Source organism: Camelus bactrianus, chromosome X (assembly GCF_048773025.1).
Source record: "Camelus bactrianus isolate YW-2024 breed Bactrian camel chromosome X, ASM4877302v1, whole genome shotgun sequence".
In the NCBI taxonomy this organism is placed as follows: domain Eukaryota; kingdom Metazoa; phylum Chordata; class Mammalia; order Artiodactyla; family Camelidae; genus Camelus; species Camelus bactrianus.
Genome location: NC_133575.1, coordinates 8,332,307 through 8,350,390, shown reverse-complemented (window position 1 = coordinate 8,350,390; position 18,084 = coordinate 8,332,307). Strand labels below are relative to the sequence as shown.

General features: G+C 42.8%; 1 protein-coding gene across 1 annotated transcript in view; it reads left to right on the top strand.

Moving 5' to 3' along the window:
- The first annotated feature begins 377 nt into the window (after nt 1–377).
- Nucleotides 378–18,084, top strand: part of ARHGAP6 (Rho GTPase activating protein 6) — a 447,389-nt gene continuing 429,682 nt past the window's right edge. The window contains exon 1 of the mRNA XM_074359699.1: nt 378–2,310. Within this exon, the coding sequence (XP_074215800.1) occupies nt 1,729–2,310 (582 nt within the window). The 5' untranslated portion in view covers nt 378–1,728. The remainder of the gene's footprint in view (nt 2,311–18,084) is intronic.

Below are 18,084 nucleotides of genomic sequence, written 5' to 3'. Positions count from 1 at the left end.
CAAAACTCAAATGTTACGTCAAGAAGCCGTCCGAGAGGCAGGCGAGGCTTTGCGCCTTATAGATTCTAGGGGTCGGACAATAGCGGGGTAAGCTGCTCCCAGACTCGTTTTCAAGTAGGGAACATTGACATCGCCAGCGTTTTCCAGCTCCCCAGGCATGTGGCCGCCGCGCGCTGCGCCCAGAGGCGTCCCAGCGCGGAACCCAGACACCAGTCACCTTGTGAGCGCCGATCTCTGCAGCTCTGGGGCTGACGCTGCGCGGGGCGCCTGCCCGGGATTCGGCCTCACTCACCCCTCCTCCTCGTACAGTTACGCACGACCCTTACACGGTGAGGACCCCTCCCCTCCCCTCCTCTCACTTTTCTTAGTAGGTCCCCATCTCCAGCCCATTCACCGGCAGCCACTGCATTTGAACTGAATCTCTATCCTTCCTTTTGTAAAACAAAAACAGCAGGGGTGAGGGGTGAGAAAGAAGGCAAGAGATTTAACTCCAACTTCTGAGCAACCGTCTTGGGCTGCCCATCTGACACCAGTGGGTGGGGTGCAATCTGACACTTCCCTTCCTTTCCAGAAACGTGAGTGGAGCTGACGCCCCCTTCGATCTGGGGGAGGGGAGATCGGTGAGAAGGTCCGCACTTCCGTCCTCAGGGCTTTCTCCCCAGGAGACCCGGTATCAGTGGCGAGCCTTGCTCTCTTTGCGCCGCTCCCAGGTTTGGCGCCTGGAAAACTCCACGTTCTGCTTTCTCCTGCTCCTGGCTCCGCCCCAGCTCCAGACCTGGCTTCCCTCCTGCCCTACACGTCCCGGCCGCCCCCTTCCCGCTGCCTCTAGCGTGGGCGTGCGGGGACATCTCCGCGCTTGCCCTGGGCCCAAGGCTGGGCTGAGAATATCAAGAGCCCCTCTCCGGTGGGTCATGGGCAGCTGACCCTGGGGTTCTCCCTTTAGCTCCCTGAGCGCAGCCAGGAATTCCCTCCCACCGTAGCCGCTCAGTCCTTGGAAGGCCCTGGACGCTGCGCCCTCGTGTCCCCACTTTGTAGCGAGACTGGCACCCGGAGGAACCTGGAGCTTGGAGACACTCTTGCGCCTAGCCAGAGGAGTGGGCGCAGCAGCCAAGCGGCGGCCAGACGCGCGGCTTCAGCGGCCCGGATAAGGCGACGGTGCACGGGGGTGCAGCTCGGGCGCCCAGCTCCAGCTCCGGAGGAAGTCCCTCTCACCGCGCCGGGAGCGCGAGGGACTCGCCCTGGGCGCACCCCCCAGGAGGCCTCCTCCCCAGTCCTCAGGACCGTCCTTAGGGCGTGAGGAGGAGCTTGCTGGAGACTTCGAGGCTGTCCAGAGCCAGAGAGCGGGAGCGTCTGTCTCCTGCCTCAGCTGGGAAGGGGGAGTGGCGCTGGCCGCCCGAGCTGGGAACCCAGCGAGCGCCTGACCTTCCTCCTCCTCTTCCTTACCCTCTTCGTTACTTAGGCTCCGGGGGAAGGTTCTAGTGACCGAAGGAGCCCTCCCTCCACCCCTTTTCCTAGAAGGCTGGTGATGGATCTCCTGCTTCTGCCCCTGCCGGGGCACTTGGAGCCCGCTGGTGGCGCCTGAGCCGAGAACTGCCCTCCACCACCCTCGGCGGGCCTCAGGCCGACCCCGCCTGGCACCCTCGCCTGAGCCCCCTTCCTTTCTGGGCCCCAAATTGCTAGCGTTCGGAGAGCTGGAAGAGGGTGGCCCTCAGGCACAGCCCCGCCGAGATGTCCGCGCAGAGCCTGCTCCACAGTGTCTTCTCCTGCTCCTCGCCGGCCTCGGGCAGCGCGGCCTCAACCAAGGGCTTCTCCAAGAGGAAGCTGCGCCAGACCCGCAGCCTGGACCCAGCTCTGATCGGCGGCTGCGGGGGCGAGGCGGGTATGGAGGGCGGCTCGCGGGGGGCCACCGGGGGCCGCCTCTGCTCCCAGCTGTCCCCGGCCGACGCTTTCGGCTCCCGCTCGGCGTCCTCTCCCCGGGGTCCACACCCCCGGGCCAACCGACTCCCGCCCCCTAGACCCCTGTGCTCCTCGTTCTCCACTCCCAGCACCCCGCAGGAGAAGTCGCCATCTGGCAGCTTCCACTTTGACTATGAGGTCCCCCTGGGTCGCAGCGGCCTCAAGAAGAGCATGGTGTGGGACCTGCCTTCGGTCCTAGCCGGGCCGGGCAGTGGCCGCAGCGCCATCCTCTGCTCCTCTGGGGGAGGCCCCAACGGCATCTTCGCTTCTCCCAGGAGGTGGCTCCAGCAGAGAAAGTTCCAGTCCCCACCAGACAGTCACCACGGCCAACCCTACGTCGTGTGGAAGTCTGAGGTAGGGTCTGGTGCCACATGCCCTCCTGGCTCAGTTCTGGACGCCTGGGCAGTTCTTTAATTTCATCTCATTTACAGAGCCAGGGACCCACTGAGGGGTTTTCCTGGTGTGGCTGTTCCTCTTTGGCTGATTAAATGGTGTCTGGAAATGGGACAACCCTAGTGGCTGCCCGCACGTGTCTTGGTTGGATTTCTTGGCTCCACTTTGGGGCCGTGGTAGGCGCTGGAGGAAGAGATGCTTTCCTGTTTGTATTGCAGGTGGTTTCAAAGGGTCATCTTATCCCTTCACCCAGTGTTGATATTTTTCAGAACTCAAATGATCTATTTCTAAACTGTTTGTAAGGATTGGATGAAATATATTTTGAGCTATTTCTGCCATCTGGTTGTTTTACAGAGACTTCAGGAATACTATTCTTGAGGGTGTTGTTGATATGTATGTGTAGGTCTGCGTGTTTGGAGGACTAACTACTAGAATTCTCTAGTTTTGATCTTATCTTCTTCCTAATGGTCTAATTTCAGAAATCTATGGTACTGAGTACTAGTTTAATCCAGGAGAAAAAAAAAATCTCTGCTTAAGGCTGTGAAAGATCACGGAACTATGCCCAAATTCCACTAAGGACAACTAGTAGTGAAATATACATGAATCAAGAATCATTAATATATAGGGAACTCAGAGGGACCTATTTGGTACCTTTAAGATGTTTGCTTTCTGGTTAAAAATAATGGAGAACAGAGCTGTTGGGAAACTGTGGTTGATGGGTACTTGAAAAACTGTGTGCGTGCTTTTAGAGACTAAATACTAGTTATTTTAAAAATGAACAACTCTCTCTTTCAGTCCACAAACTCTATAGATTTGCCTTGGATCTGTTTCCATAAGGGGAGATTCCATCAGTTGTAATTAAATATTTTAAAGTACAGTTAGAATTACAGAAATGAAATGAAATGAAATACCATGTAATTGCTGGAGATTTAGACTAAATAAAGGAAACATAATCAAGAAAAACAGTTTGAGAATAGCATCCAATGTCATACCTTGTTCTGTTAACATGAGATAACTATAAACTTTTGGCTTTTACAAGACTGCCTTAGAAAAATCAGCAGTATTTATCAAAAATACTAGCATCACATGTTAGTAAAATATTAGTTACTGTGTCAAAGTAACTGTTGCTGTTGGGTGGGGAGCATGGATTACGAAAACTAACAAACGTTGCTGACTATTCTGCCTATTTTCTTGAGGCAGATAGATAATAGAGAGAAAAGTCAAGTAGAAGAGCAAGAGATTCTCTCCAAATGAGGGAACTCAGCATTAGAAAGAAGGTCAAGAATCTAAATGTTGAATTTCTGTTGGTCTCTGGAAGGGCCTGGATTCCCACTCTGTATCAGTGTGCACGTATCAGATTAATCTGTAGGAGTTGAGAGAGAGAGAAATGTAAAAACAAGCCGAATTCTTGGATTAGATAGCCACTGACATTCATGTTTAAAACCAGTTACATCACTAAGAATGTCTCTGCTTTTCTTAGCAATTGTACATACTTCAGATATAGTATACAGATGCTGTTCGTTGCTATTATCACCAAAAGGCATTCTACTGTATATGATCACAACTGGTTAGAGATTGTCTTCTTATCCATTAATATCTCATCATCAGTAGACAAGTATCTGAACTTCAGCAACATTGAGTGGCTTCTAAGTGTTCTATGTAGTGTTCAGGCAGTCTGCAAGCTCATTTACCATGACTTTGACCCCTTTGCGGTGGTTAAAACTAAGTATACAGCCATCCAGCAAGAGAACAAAATTTTCTTATAAAACTGTTTGTGTGTGTATATGTGTATAATCCCTTTATTCTTGAGGCAGAGATGGAATCCTGGCATGGAAGTTCAAGGCTGGTTTTGTTTAATAGAGTCCCAGATATCCTAGCGTAACCCCAGGGTCTGGAATTTAATGGCCTGGATTATCTTTCAAAGGTTTAATGCCCTGGAACCTTCTCAAAAACCAGGGAAGTTCATCCTATTGAGCACTGCTTGCCCTTCTCACTTGCAAGCAAGCTGGGTCCTTGGTCTTAAAAGAGAATCTTTACTAATGATGCCAAGTCCAGCAAGTGAGCACCTTGCAGATGGGCTCTGGAGGGGAGATTTGGTTCATACAGATTTGGTTCTTATGCTTTTCCTGGTTGCACTGGCTCAGAGTTTCTCAGCCTCTGTACTGTTGACAGTTGTGGCTGAGTGATTCTTTGCTGTGGGCACTGTCCTGTGCATTGTAGGATGTTTAGCAGAATCCTGAGCCTCTACCCACTAGATGCCAATAGCATCCCTCCCCACCAGTGTAACAATGAAAAATGTCCACATATGCTGCCTAATGTCCTCTGGGAGTCAAAATTGCCCCAGTTGAGAACCACTGCACCAGTGAGTTGAATGTAGCCCCCTATGATGGCCATCTTGACTGCCCACAGAAGTGCTTTCAGCTGGCATAAAGTTTCCTTAGGGCCTTCTTCTGATTGAAAACCATGTGGATCCGTCTTGAGTCTTGCCTGCAGAGTCCATGGATCTCTTATGGTTTGTTCAGCTTTTCTGTTTCTCTTCCATTGAATACATAGGCAAACCTGAGAATTCACCTTCATTCAGATTTACCCAGTGATGGATCACATCCATTTCTACTTAGTTCTTTCTGCAGATTCTCTGGTCTTAAACTAAATTTTTCATACATTGGCTCCTTCTCCCAAGACTCTCATAAATGCCTGTAGCTCTATGCCTTGTGCTCCCTCAAAGCTCACAAATGGCAATTTTATGACCTAAAACCAGGGGGTGTTAGACAAAGTCACCTACAACTCAGTATTTCCTCACTATGTGTTTTAGGATTACTTTAGCAAAATCTGATTCATGGACGTGCTGGGTAGAATATCTATTGAGTAGAAAATAGAGAAGACAAAGGGATAAATGGTACATGGTGACACAATTGGTCCACACTTCTCAACTTTGTTCCTAGCAGCTAGGCTCTGTCCTTGACTCTGCACTCTGATCATAGACAAGGGAGTAAGGTCTCATTCTAACTCTGGGGTTCTCCTAATTCTTTTTGATCAGAGCTGGGATTATGCTCATAGCTGACCCAGAGCTGCCAACTTTGGTAACCCATAGTTAAAATGATCTCTCTATCCACAACTTCTGTTCTTTTCTTCATTCATGCAAAAGAACTTCTTGAGCACAAGCATTTCTCTATGTACCAGGAATTCAGAAAGACTAAAATATGATGTCAGCCCTTAAAGGGCTCACAGTCTAAGGAGGAGGATGGATGAATCAACCAATAGGTACAGTGTAGAAGGATCAACACAATGAGGGACTGGAGGATGTGACTTGCCTTGCTTTGGGGAATCTTGGAAGGCTTCACTGTGCAGAGAACCCTTGAACTTGATTTTCAAGTGTGACCACCATTTATAAGAAGAAGAAGGGAAGTGATTCATTGACGGAAGAGAAAGGAGTGAACCTGCAAAGGCACTCTGGTGTTGGTGATGCCAGAGATTCCAACAAAGAGGACATAGAGGGGCTTAAGTGCAGTAGTTTGTTTAGAGGAGGAGGTTAAGATATCTGCAGTTTAATATATGTAGCAACCACATGGTTTTTTATATAACAACCTAATGAAACCAGAAATTAGACACATATTTGGGGCGTAATAAATAACTATGGGCTTGGATAAAAATGTCAGGAAGGTTGAAGCACTTTGCCTACCCCCCAAGGCACCTCTTGGCATCAAATCTGCAGGGAAGTGAAAGGATGTAGAATGTTTTTGAAATTAGAAGTGTGTGTGCCTGGAGCATAGGTGGTATCTCGCTGTGTGTTGGGTAATAGTATTCAACAGGTTGGGTTACATTAATTATGAAGAGCCCCACTGTGCGTGTCTCAGGAGTTTGGGCTCTATGTTTTGCAAAGCAGTGGTTCTCAATCTGGAGATGACTTTGTTCCCAGGGGACATTTTACAATATCTGAAGACAGTTTTGGTTGTCACAATTGGGAGTGGTGATATATTAGTTTCATTTTGTGGCTGGAACAAATTACACCAAACTTAGTGGCTTAGAGCAACACAAATTTATTATCTTATGCTTGTGGAGGTCAGAAGTCTGAAATGGGTCTTACTGGGCTAAAGTCAAGGTGTTGGCAGGGATATGTTCCTTCTGAAGGCTCTAGAGTCTGTTTCCTTTGCTTTTCCAGTGTCCCCCTTCCTCCATCTTCAAAGCCAGCCTTGTTGCATCTCTTTGACCCTTCTTCTAGTCATTTCGTCCCTTAGACTCTCTTACGGACTCTCGTGATTACTTGGGGCTCACCTGGATAATCCAAGGTAATCTCACTGTTTTAAGGTCAGTTGATTAGCAACCTTTAATACTTCCTTTAGCCTTAATTTCCCTTTGCCATGTAACTTAACATATTCACAGGTTCCAGAGATTAGGATGTGCATATCTTTGGTGGGATGTTATTCTGCCTACTAATGGGGGAGGTGCTAATGGCATCTAGTGGGGGAGAATCCAGGGATGCTGCTAAACACTCTACAATGTGCAGGACAGCCCTCACAACAAAGGATTATCTGGCCCTCAACGTCAAGAGTGCCCAGGCTGAGAAGCAGGTGGTAGAGAATAGGGGATATTGGTGATTTTTAAACATGAGTGTGCAACATGATTGGATGTGTGTTTTAGAGAGATCACTCTAGTGTCTGTGGGGGCTATGTATCAGTAGACTGAAACAAGCGGGAGGACAGGTAGAGGAGGTGGGCATAGGGAGACCATACCAAGCATCCTACAAACAAATTGAAGTTGGCATAGAAACATAATACTTCTGTATTTCTTACTTTTTCTTTGTAACAAATTGTTTTCTTGCACTATTGAGCTACTTCAAATAGCTTGGTCTCTGTAGAGCAGTGGTTCTCAGCCAGGGGTTGAATTTGCAGCCTGGACACATTTGGCAACACCTGTTGGTATTTTTGATTGCCAGAGCTGGGGCAAGGGGTGCGTGCTACTGACATCTGGCAGGTAGAGGCCAGGGATGGTGCTAATCATTCTACAGCGCACAGGACAGACGGCTGCAACAAATAATTACCCTGCTCAAAATTTCACTAGCTCTGAGGTTGAGAAACCCTGTAAAATGTACTACTTTATACAAGAAACTGAATTCCAGGTTTTGCTTTCCTGTACCATTTTCTCTAATGCTTCCGGCTTTATTCTTTGTCATTTCTTCTTCTTTCCTAGTGTAATTCAACCAAGGCTTTGAGTTGGGGGAAAAAAATGTCATTTTAAAAGGTATTGATTATAGGAAAAAATACGGGTGTCTAAATATATGTGTAGGAAAGAATTGCATTGTAAATATATAATGATGGAAACTGAAATTAAAATTTAAAACATGGGCAGAGAGGAATATTGTGACTAAAAATAGAGTCTCATCCATGTCACCAAAGAGGAAGTAATTAGAGCTAGACAGCTTCAAACAAGAAATTGACAAAGGGCATTTTATAAAGAATTATGTCTGAAATCAACATAATGCCATAAGAACTGATAACTTAGGAAAATAGTTATTCAGTTTTCATATGCTCTCTCTTGGAATATCTGCTAGAATTCGTTTCTAAGGTAATTTTTAACTTAAATGGAGAATAATGTGAAGATGAGTTCTTCTCAGATACCTTGGAATTGAGCTTCCACCAGAATTTTGGGATATGAGAGTTGGCAAGAGCAAATTTTACACTCCGAAAGGACCTTGGGTAGCATCTAGTTGCAGTCTCCTTATTTTATAGTTAATGACAGGGACTGAAAGGGTTAAGCTCAAACTCAGATAACAAATTGAGGGCAGAACCACCCTGAAATCCTCCTTGATTCTCAATGTGAACTGAAAAACTCCTAGAAAAAGCAAGCGACAACCAACACCTTGAACCTTGGCAATCCTTCTTCTATCTCCATTACTTACTGAAACAGTTATCTCAAAGGTGCCCAAATGCCAAGACTTTCTTCAACTTCTTTTGGCTGGACTTCTGTGCAGAACTGATAGCACTGTTCTGCCCCACTCCACCTTTCTTCTCCACTCATGGAAGAGTCTCAGTTCCTTCTTCATTGCCTGCTTCTGTCTCCAATGTCTCTTCTTGCTCTTCTGTTTCTGTCATAGTCCACGCATTCCCATAATTCTGTGTTTTTCTTTCAGATCCTTCTCCTTTGATGATCTCATTCACTTTTGTGACTTCAGCCATCATCCCTCTTGGTGACACTCCTAGCTCTGTGTGCTTAAGCTCCTGACATCTATTTCTGATTTCTTGCAAGACATCTGCTCATGATGCCCCCTGGACTCCTCATGTTCTACACGTCTGAAGCAGAACAAATCAATCCTCCCTTCCTCTGAGCTCATTTCATTTTCCATATTCCCTACTTTGGTTGGTGTCACCATCCTTATGCCTGCTTAGTTTTTCCAGGCCAGAAATCTCTTCAGTTTTCCCTCTCTCCTTTTTTCTCTCCTGTTGTCTCCAATAAGTTATCAAATCCTGTTGTGTTTACTTCTCATGTGCTCCATTCTAGAAAGGATTTGAAGAGGAACATATCCAAGTTCTTACAGCTCCCTCCAGCTGTTCCTTCTCATTGCCACTCCCTAGTTTGGGTCCTCATTTGCTGTGGCCTCCTGCTTGGTCACCCTGCCTTCAGTTTTTCCCTTTTCCCATCTGGCTTATGGGCCTTCTATGCCAAAGACGCAATTGTAATCATGTTAACTCCCTGAGTAAAAACTTTTTCTGGGACTCGATGTGTACAGAATGAAATCCAAACTGCTTAGCCAGTCATTTGAAAGCCATTTATACTATAATCTTAGCTGACCTCCTCCTCTTCCCCTAGGAATTCTGGTCCAACAAGACCAAACTGGCCAGTCAGCCAGGTCATCATCAAATATTTGTTAAGTGCTGGCTATGCACTTGACACACTGGGGATATATGTGGAGTAAACAGGCATGGTCCACAAGGTGCTTACCCTTTTATGAAACCAATACTTTCAAATAAATAAATCCCTGCACTTGCTTAGAATGCTGTGGAATTATGGTAGGAGGACTGTAGGAGACAGAATAATGACCCCAAAAGATGTCCATGTCCTAATTCCCAGAACCCATGGCTATATTGCCTTATGTGGCAAAAGAGACTTAGCAGATGTGATTAAGTTAAGGATCTTGAGATGGAGAGATGATCCTGGATTATCTGGGTGAATCCAATGTAATCATAAGGATCCTTATAAGAGGGAGGCAGGAAGGTCAGAGTTAGAGAAGAAGATATGAGGACAGAATCAGTCAGAGAGAGACAGAGACAGACAGAAACATAGAAAGACAGACAGACAGACAGACAGACAGACACACACACACACACACACACACACACACACACACACACACACGGATTGATTTTGAAGATGCTACACTGCTGGTTTTCAAAAATGAAGGAAAGAGCCATGACCCAAAGAATGGGGCAGCCTGTAGAAGCTGGAAAGGCAAGGAAACAGATTCTCCCCTAGAACCTACAGAAGGACAGCAGCTCTGCCAACATCTCGATCCTAGCCCAGTGAGACTTCTGACCTCTAGCAATGTAAGAGAATAAATGAATGTTGTTTTAAGCCATGACGTTTGTGATAATTTGTTACAGCAGCCATAGGAAGGTGATACAAGGACTAGAGAGGTCTGACCAGTGGGTAAGGAGGCTTTTGCCAAACAAAAAGAAGGGAGGTGATATTTTAGCTAGAAAGAATGGCTTGTAGTTAAGAGGGGCATAGTATGCTTCAAGAACTTAGAGAAATCCAACTGGAACAATCTGTAGGAGTGGGAAGATGGCAAAGAATGTCTGGCTGGGCCTTGAGCTTCATGATACAGCTCAAGATTTTATGATTTAATGTAAAGGTTTCCTGCAGAGATTTTTTTTCTCTCTTCATTCTACTTTTGATCACCTGGTCCCATATCTATCTGAGAAAGCTCCATCATACTTTTTGGCTCAACCAGATGCCACCTCCAAATAAATAAATTTTGACTATGGTACACATCATGACATATTCAGGATTTACAGAATCGTGAGCTCAGTTTTCCATAGCCAAGGGAATCTGTGATTGTGACAGTAGTTCTCCAAATCCTAGAGACACACCTTTGTGACATAATATCTTGTTCTAAAGTTTACTGCATCCTCTCTGGACCATTGCTTATGACAAAGAGACTGAGACTCTAGTTGCAACTATGTCACAATATGGCAAAAAGTGGAATGTCATGTTATGTGAAAAAAAATTAATTATTGTGTTAGCTATAAAGAATGATATTTTCATTAGCTATTAGGAAAATGCAAATCAAAACAACAATGAGATACTACTTCATTCTCACTAGTATGGCTGTAATAAAAAAGATAGTCAATTACACATGTTGGCAAGGATGTGGAGAAATTGAAACTCTCATACACTGCTGGTGAGAATGTCAAATGGTGCAGCAGCTCTGAAAAACAGTTTGGCAGTTTCTCAAAATGTTAAACATTGACCGTGTTAGCCAGCAATTCTACCTCTAGGTATCTACGCAAGAGAACTGAAAATACATGTCTATATGAAGACTGGTACGTGAATGTTCATAGCAGCATTATTCATAATTGCCAAAATGATGGAAACAACCAAATGTTCATTGACAGATGAATGGGTAAATAAAGTGTAAATCTATGCAATGCAAGATTATTCAGCAATAAGAAGGAATGGAGTACTGATACATGCTACAACATAGATAAACCTTGGAAACATTATGTCTAAATAAAAGAAGCCTGTCACAAAGGGTGGTATATTGTATGATTCTATTCATATGAAATGTCCAGAATAGGCAAATCCATAGAGACAGAAGATAGATTTGTGGTTGCCAGAGGCTGGCAGTAGGGCATGATGGGGGGGGGGTGACTGCTTATGGATACCTGGTTTCCTTTTGGGGTGATGAAAGTGTACTGGAACTAGATAGAGGTGATGATTGCACAGCGTGGGGAATATACTAAATATCTCTGAAATGTACACTTTAAAAGGATACATTTTATAGTATGTGAACTTTAATATCTATTTTAAAAAGAACACTGTTTTGACTTTTAGAAAATATATCAATATTGTTGCTACATCATCTTTTCAATAAAACATAAACATTAATGTAGATAAGCAGAGTTCTATAGTAGACCCAGGCCTAATGTATATTAAATGCTGTCCTTGAAGATGCAACAAGTAGGTAATAATGACTCTGGTGAACTCAGTGAAGGAGACAACAGCCAGCCTGGGATTTTCTGAGATTGGTTACCTTGGAAATTCTGTGTCCTGATTATTACGCTTTGGAAGCAAGTGCAGAGAAGCTATTAAAAAGATTGTTTTTCAGAATAGGCAGAGACTTTTAAAAGTACTTACAATTCTTGAAAAATTGCCTGGCTGTATCACACCAGAGTTATTAAATAGCCAAAGATTTTCAGGAGCCATTAGAACTAACAGCAACTTGAGAGACTACCCATAAAGTCATGTAGTGATGGACCCAAGAGGAGAAGGCTGAGCCTAGAATACCCATGTCTTTGAAGAAATTGAAAATGAAGGGTTAGGTGGCCTGTGGATCAAAGAAAATAACCTGTTTTTGTTTTTGTGTACGTGGACACTCATGGAAACAGGTGAATTAATACCACCTACAGGAGCTGAAGTGTGAATACACATTGGATCAATTTTCAGCTTGTATTGCCAATAACTTCATCTCTCAGGGGCTAAGAAACAATTAGGCAAGCTGGTATTCTCAGACTCAGATGTGAGTGGGGAAGGGGAAGGAGAAATCTTAGCTGACAATAGCCACATTGCCTCGGGGTTTATTACAACAAAGCCTCTGCTATAGTTAATAATTTGGTCCATGGAAATCCTGAATTGGGCCACCAGGTTTTCTGGCTTTTGAGCCAAGTATCATTCTGCTCATATTGGACCTTCTGATTGATTCCTTGCTAACTTATTTCAGTTGATGAGTGATGATAATAATGATAAGAAAAATAACAATTAGTATTTGTAGAATATGCAGCAGTTTTTTTTTTGTTACTACAACTCTGCAAGGTAATAGCATTAGCCTTCGTTTTGTAAATGAGGACACTGAGACTCTGATTAAGTGGTAGCCAGACTTAGTTGGGGAAGAAATGAAGCGAATGGGTTAGAGCTGGCCTCTGAACCAGACCACCTAGATTCAGATCCCAGCTCTGCTCTGTGACCTTGAACAAATTGCAAAGCATATTTGCCTCAGTTTCATCTGTCAAATGGGGATGATTAAAGGGCCTACCTCAAAGAGTTTTTGTGAGACTCTCATGATTTGATTACTTGGAAAACACCCAGCACATAGGAAGTACTTAAAGATGCTAAGCAGAGCAAGGTTAAATAAAATGGAAGACATGTCCAGGTCACAGAGCACAGAAGTAACAAATAGGTAGGACTTGAATTAAAGTATTAGTGAAAAATATTTGTTCTGCACCTACTGTATGTGCTAGGAACCTTTGTCCTTCCACCAAGGCAGTCAAAGAAGGCTTAGGTGATCAACAAGTGAATGAATAGACCCAGCTGAGTTGGACAACAGCAGAAGGCAAATGGAAATTTATTTTGTGAGCTATTAAGGATGGTGTACTTTTCATGATAGGCATTGGAGCAACAGAAGTCTGTCACTCCAGGCATTTTTGCCTAATGGCGTGGAACACAGGAATTTGCCAGACTTGCATTGTGGATTTGGTGTAACACAAGACATGCCAACAAGTTGGGGGTAACCTTCATTTTCATACACTGGTCACAGTAACGTCATTGTATCAGACACTTTTTGTTTGGAGAATACTCATGGTGGAAACTGGATAGCTCCCCAGCCTAGCCCTGGTTCTCTAGCTGGCAAATGGCAGCGTGCTTTCTCACTTCAAGTCAGATGTTCTTCTCACTTCCTCATACTACTGCTATCATGTAAGATCAAGCTGACTGTTGTTCATGGCTAATCTCATCAACATCTTTCTAGGGTGACAAGGCAACATCACTTAGTGGAAACAATACCATTTACACTCAGATGCTTTTTTTTTTTTTTGCTCAAAATCTAACTGTAATTCCAATTTACATGTCTAGGCTGATTTCAGCATTCTATGAACAAAACAGAATTTTGGGATGGGAAAGTCCTTAAAAGTCTTCTATTTAGTCTAGACATCCATGCAATACTTAAATCCTATGTATGACATCCCCATTTTATGCCCAGCACTCCCCCAATCCCCAATGGAGACCTTCACAATGCTGCCTTTAGATTGGAATGGACATGGAAATTCTTCCTGGATTGTGTTAAAAATCCAGCCTCCCTGGGACTTTTATCATACTACAAATGAATTCTGCCTCTCCTGTCATACAGCTAATCACCATATTGCATTTTTGTTGTCAGTAAGGAAGTATGGGTTGGCTTAGCTTTTATTCTGAGTGTCAACACAAAGTTTGGTAATATTTTCTCTTTAGCAGATAAGGATTGTGAATATATCAAACCAGAATTGAAGAATAGTTTAAATGAAAGTGAAACTATTGACCCAAAGTTATCTTGCAAACTACATACAGAAATCCAGGATTAGAACTGTCTGTCTCCAGGTTCTCGCTGCCGATCCAATTAGTCAGGTTTCTTCCCTTCATGATTTATAAGAGAGCTCAAAGACAGGTGCCATTTTCATATCATATCACAGAGGATGGCTCTGGGCCTTTCAGCAAGGCTCCAAAGAGGCATCTGGCTTCTAATGGGAATATATTGTCAATAAATGGTATTGTCACAATGTGTTTGTCAAAATGCCAAGAAAATAAACGTGAAAGGTGATAGGGAGATGGTAAGCAGGCTTGAAGGTCAAGGAGTGTGATATGAGTCCCAGACTAACCTCAGAAGCTCTGAGTCATGAACTCAGCAAATATATTGTCATTCTGCTGATATGACAATATTTTAATCTTTTAATTTATGATTAAATTGGAAATATATTACTTTTTCTCATATAGCTGAGAGTGCTCTGTGAAAGATTGGTAAAGTGTTATGCAAAGGATCAAATATTGAGGTTCTTGTTCAGACTTCTTTGAATTGAAATGGGTTATTCAGAGTTACAAGTTTTTTAGAAAGTGAAATCGTTCATGACTCTTTGCAATATTATTCTGAGTTTTGGTTCTCCCTGGAGGGGAGGAGTAGGAGCTAGATGCAGAAGATTGTCTAGTTTGCCTTTCCTCATCTAGAACTATCCCTTTTAAAGGGAATGTTTAAAATCCTGCTATGTATTCTACTGTCCTCATAAGGTATCATTTCTTTTTTTAAAAAAATTTTTTTTTGGGGAGGAGGTATTTGGTTTGTTTGTTTGTTTGTTAATGGAGGGATTGAACTGGAGATGGAACCTAGGACCTCGTGCATGCTAAGCGTGTGCTCTACCAGAGAGCTATATCTGCCACCTTCATTTCTAATTTATATAAAGATATGGTAGACATAGCTTATGTAAATGTTCCTTTGAATCTAAAACTGTTCTTAAAAAGTAATTTTTTCAAAAGTTCATTGAATAAGAAGGTTGAATGGTCAAGAAGAAAATTAACTTATTATACCTACAGAGATTCCCTCTCAGTCATTAATTAAATTTTTCTATGCAATATTTTTACAATGCAGAAAGATTAATTTTTGTATTTGGAATGACTTCTGCAGAGTTTTAGATCACTATTAGTGTAATTTCTCTCTCTGTCTATATACCTCTACATACAACTTTTTAACTTCATAATAACATCTTGCTTTAGAAATAAAAATGAGTGGTTGGCTGTTACCATATATAATTGGAACAGTGTGGATACATTATTTTTGTGGAAATATAAGCTTTTTAAACTTTGTGAAAAAATTGTAAGAGAAGCAAAAGCTCTGCGTCTTAGTTTGAGTTCCTCCAAAGCAAGGGCCTGGTTGAGTGCATTTTATTTTGGAGATGATCCCGGGAAGCAGGAAGAAGAAAGAAGGAAATGCCATTGTAAATTTGTGTCATGGAAGTCACAGCTATGGGCAAAAGGATGACCAAGGTTCCACCAGGACCACTGGAAAATACCTAGGATGTGTTTTGGGATGATCTACCTGTTTCAGTTATCTATTGCTGTATAGCAAACATCCCCCAAATTTAGTGGCATGATTCTGTGGGTCAGGAATTAGATCAGGACTCATCTGGGCAGTTCTGCTCCATGTGGCATCAGCTGGACTAACTTTTTGGCTGTTTTCATTTGGTGTCTGGGATGCCTAGAAAGTTCAGACTGTCTTCACTTACATGTCTGGTGCATTGGTGATCCTCCATGTGGCCCCTCTCTCCAAGAGGATAGTTTGGGCTTCGTCACTGCATGGTAATGTCATGGTATTTGGTCAGCATGAGTCACAGGGCCAGCCCAGATTCAAGGGCAAGGGAAATAGATTCCATTTGTTGCTGGGTGAAGCAAAAAGCATTTGTGACCTTCTTTGATCTGTCACAAGCTAAAATATGGGGAGCTGGAGAATGTCCCCATTGGTTTCCATCCTCCATTGGTTGAAATTCCTTCCAGGGTTTTAACTACCTCGTAACCTGTTGCACATGACTGAGCATTCGCTGGAGATGGATCACTGGCAGCACAAGTGTGAGCTTGAGCAGAGCTTCCCAGCACAGTTCCAGATAAATTAAAAAATTTTAGCACAGGTTCATGGGGAGCAGCATTTAGAATCAGTTGCCCATAATCTTAGCTAACTGAAAGCATAACTGAAGAACAGTATAATTGTAGACTTTGGAGGTATGTAAGCCTGAGGTCAAATCCCAGAGACACTACTTATAAGGTGTGAATTCAGTTTCTTCACCTTTAAAGGGAATATAATTATATTCACTTTGAAGGAGGTTATGAAATCAATTGGTGAATGCACTTAGGACCCATGGGCTATCAGGTGTCATGCAGGGGTGTCTATTGTTTATTTCTCCATCTGCTTCATTCTAAAATGCTGTCATAGGCAAATGAACACAGATTCTGTAATGCTTTCAGAGGAAAAAAGGCAACAGTATTATACTAAAGGTAAATAACTATTATTTAAGACAATTTTAGGCTTTTTAAATTCTAAGGAAAATATACAGTACTCGAGGAACTATGATACAGTGCAGTTTTTCCTCTACATTTTAGATTTTAAGGTTTGTATACAATAGTTTAAATTGTATCAAAAAGAATGCTATTTGTTTCCTGTCAAATGTCAAATGCATACACCCATGAGTAAATGGCAAAATAAGCTCTTTTTTTTATGCAGAGTTGGGGCAAAGAAGTTAAGACTATACGTCTGACCCTGTACTAGTTGTTCATTAGATGACTTATTATATTGATTTATGCACTGCCCTCAGGGAATTGCCACATATTCCTCAACTGGCAATAACTGCAGCTCAGATAACCCCCATTAGTTATTGGAGTATCATTGTGCAAAGCTACTTGTTCTTAGAACTTTTTGGTCTACCGTGGGGATCCTTCCAGATGACTGGATGTTAACAAAACACAGAGCTGCACAAACACATATCCTGGGTTAGAACTGGTTTTCTAAAGCTTAGAGGCATGGGGTAGCTAATGAAGAAATTTAATTTTTGATATCATTAGTTGATAAGATAGTCTTTATCAGCTACTGGAGTATTATCAGTCATTCTTAGCAATTCACTTATTCATTCATCAAGCAATTCAGCATATTAAATGTCAAACTCTGAGTTTAGCAGAATGATAATTATAACAACTAATATTCTTAAATGCTTGCCTTGAGCTAGTTATCCTACTAAATGCTTTAAAAGGCATTGGATCACTAAATCCTCAAAATAATCCGAGGAAGTCCCAAGCCAATAAACGGCAAAGGTAGGATTTAAATCAGCCCTGAGAATTCCACCCAGAAAAGTAAATACATATCGTCCTTGTTACGAAGGTCCACAATCTAGAGAGACATGTAATAACTGTAACAATAGCTAACAATTATTGAGAACTTACTTCAGTCAAACACTCATTGAATTACTTTATTTGTATGACTTCATTTAGTTCTCATATTAACTCCATGAGTTGTTATTATTAGCCTAATTTTCTAGACAAGAAAATTTAAACACAGAGAATTAAGTAACTTGCTCAAAGTTACATAGCTGGTAAGGAATTGCGCCAGGATTTGAACCCAGACAGCCTGGTTTTAGATATCTTGCTTGTAGCCATCACTTCATATAGGCTACATTCACTACCTTATCGGATGAGCTAAAACAGAGGTTTGTAAATGAGGCTCTAAGAGGGAATAAGAGGGAAAGTCAAACTCTACCTGAGGAAGCCGGAGATGACATTTGAGGTCAGTCTTAAAATAAAGAGTGTGTCTGGGCAACAAGGTTGGGGAGGAAGGCAAGTAGAAGAAGCAGGATGAGCATGGAAGAATTAGTAAGCAGGGCATAGTCCAGAAACTAAAAGTTGTGTATGATTGGAAGGTGAGTCATGAATTCTGAAATTGTTTTGCATGTGAGTTAATTTTGTACCCAAGCAGCCATTAAGATGCAAACAGTAGATACACACTATCTTTTCAACTTTTTATTTTGAAATAATTTAGAGTTGTGGAAGGGTAGCACAGATAGTACAGAGGGTTCCCATACACCCTTCACCCAGCTTCCCCGAACGTTATTGTCTGATATAACTGTGGTACATTTATGAAAACTAAGAGATAACAAACCTGTTACCAAAGTAATCTTGGAAATGCCTTTAACTGAGGTGCTTTTAACAGAAATACAGAACTTACTGGGATTTCACCAGGTTTTC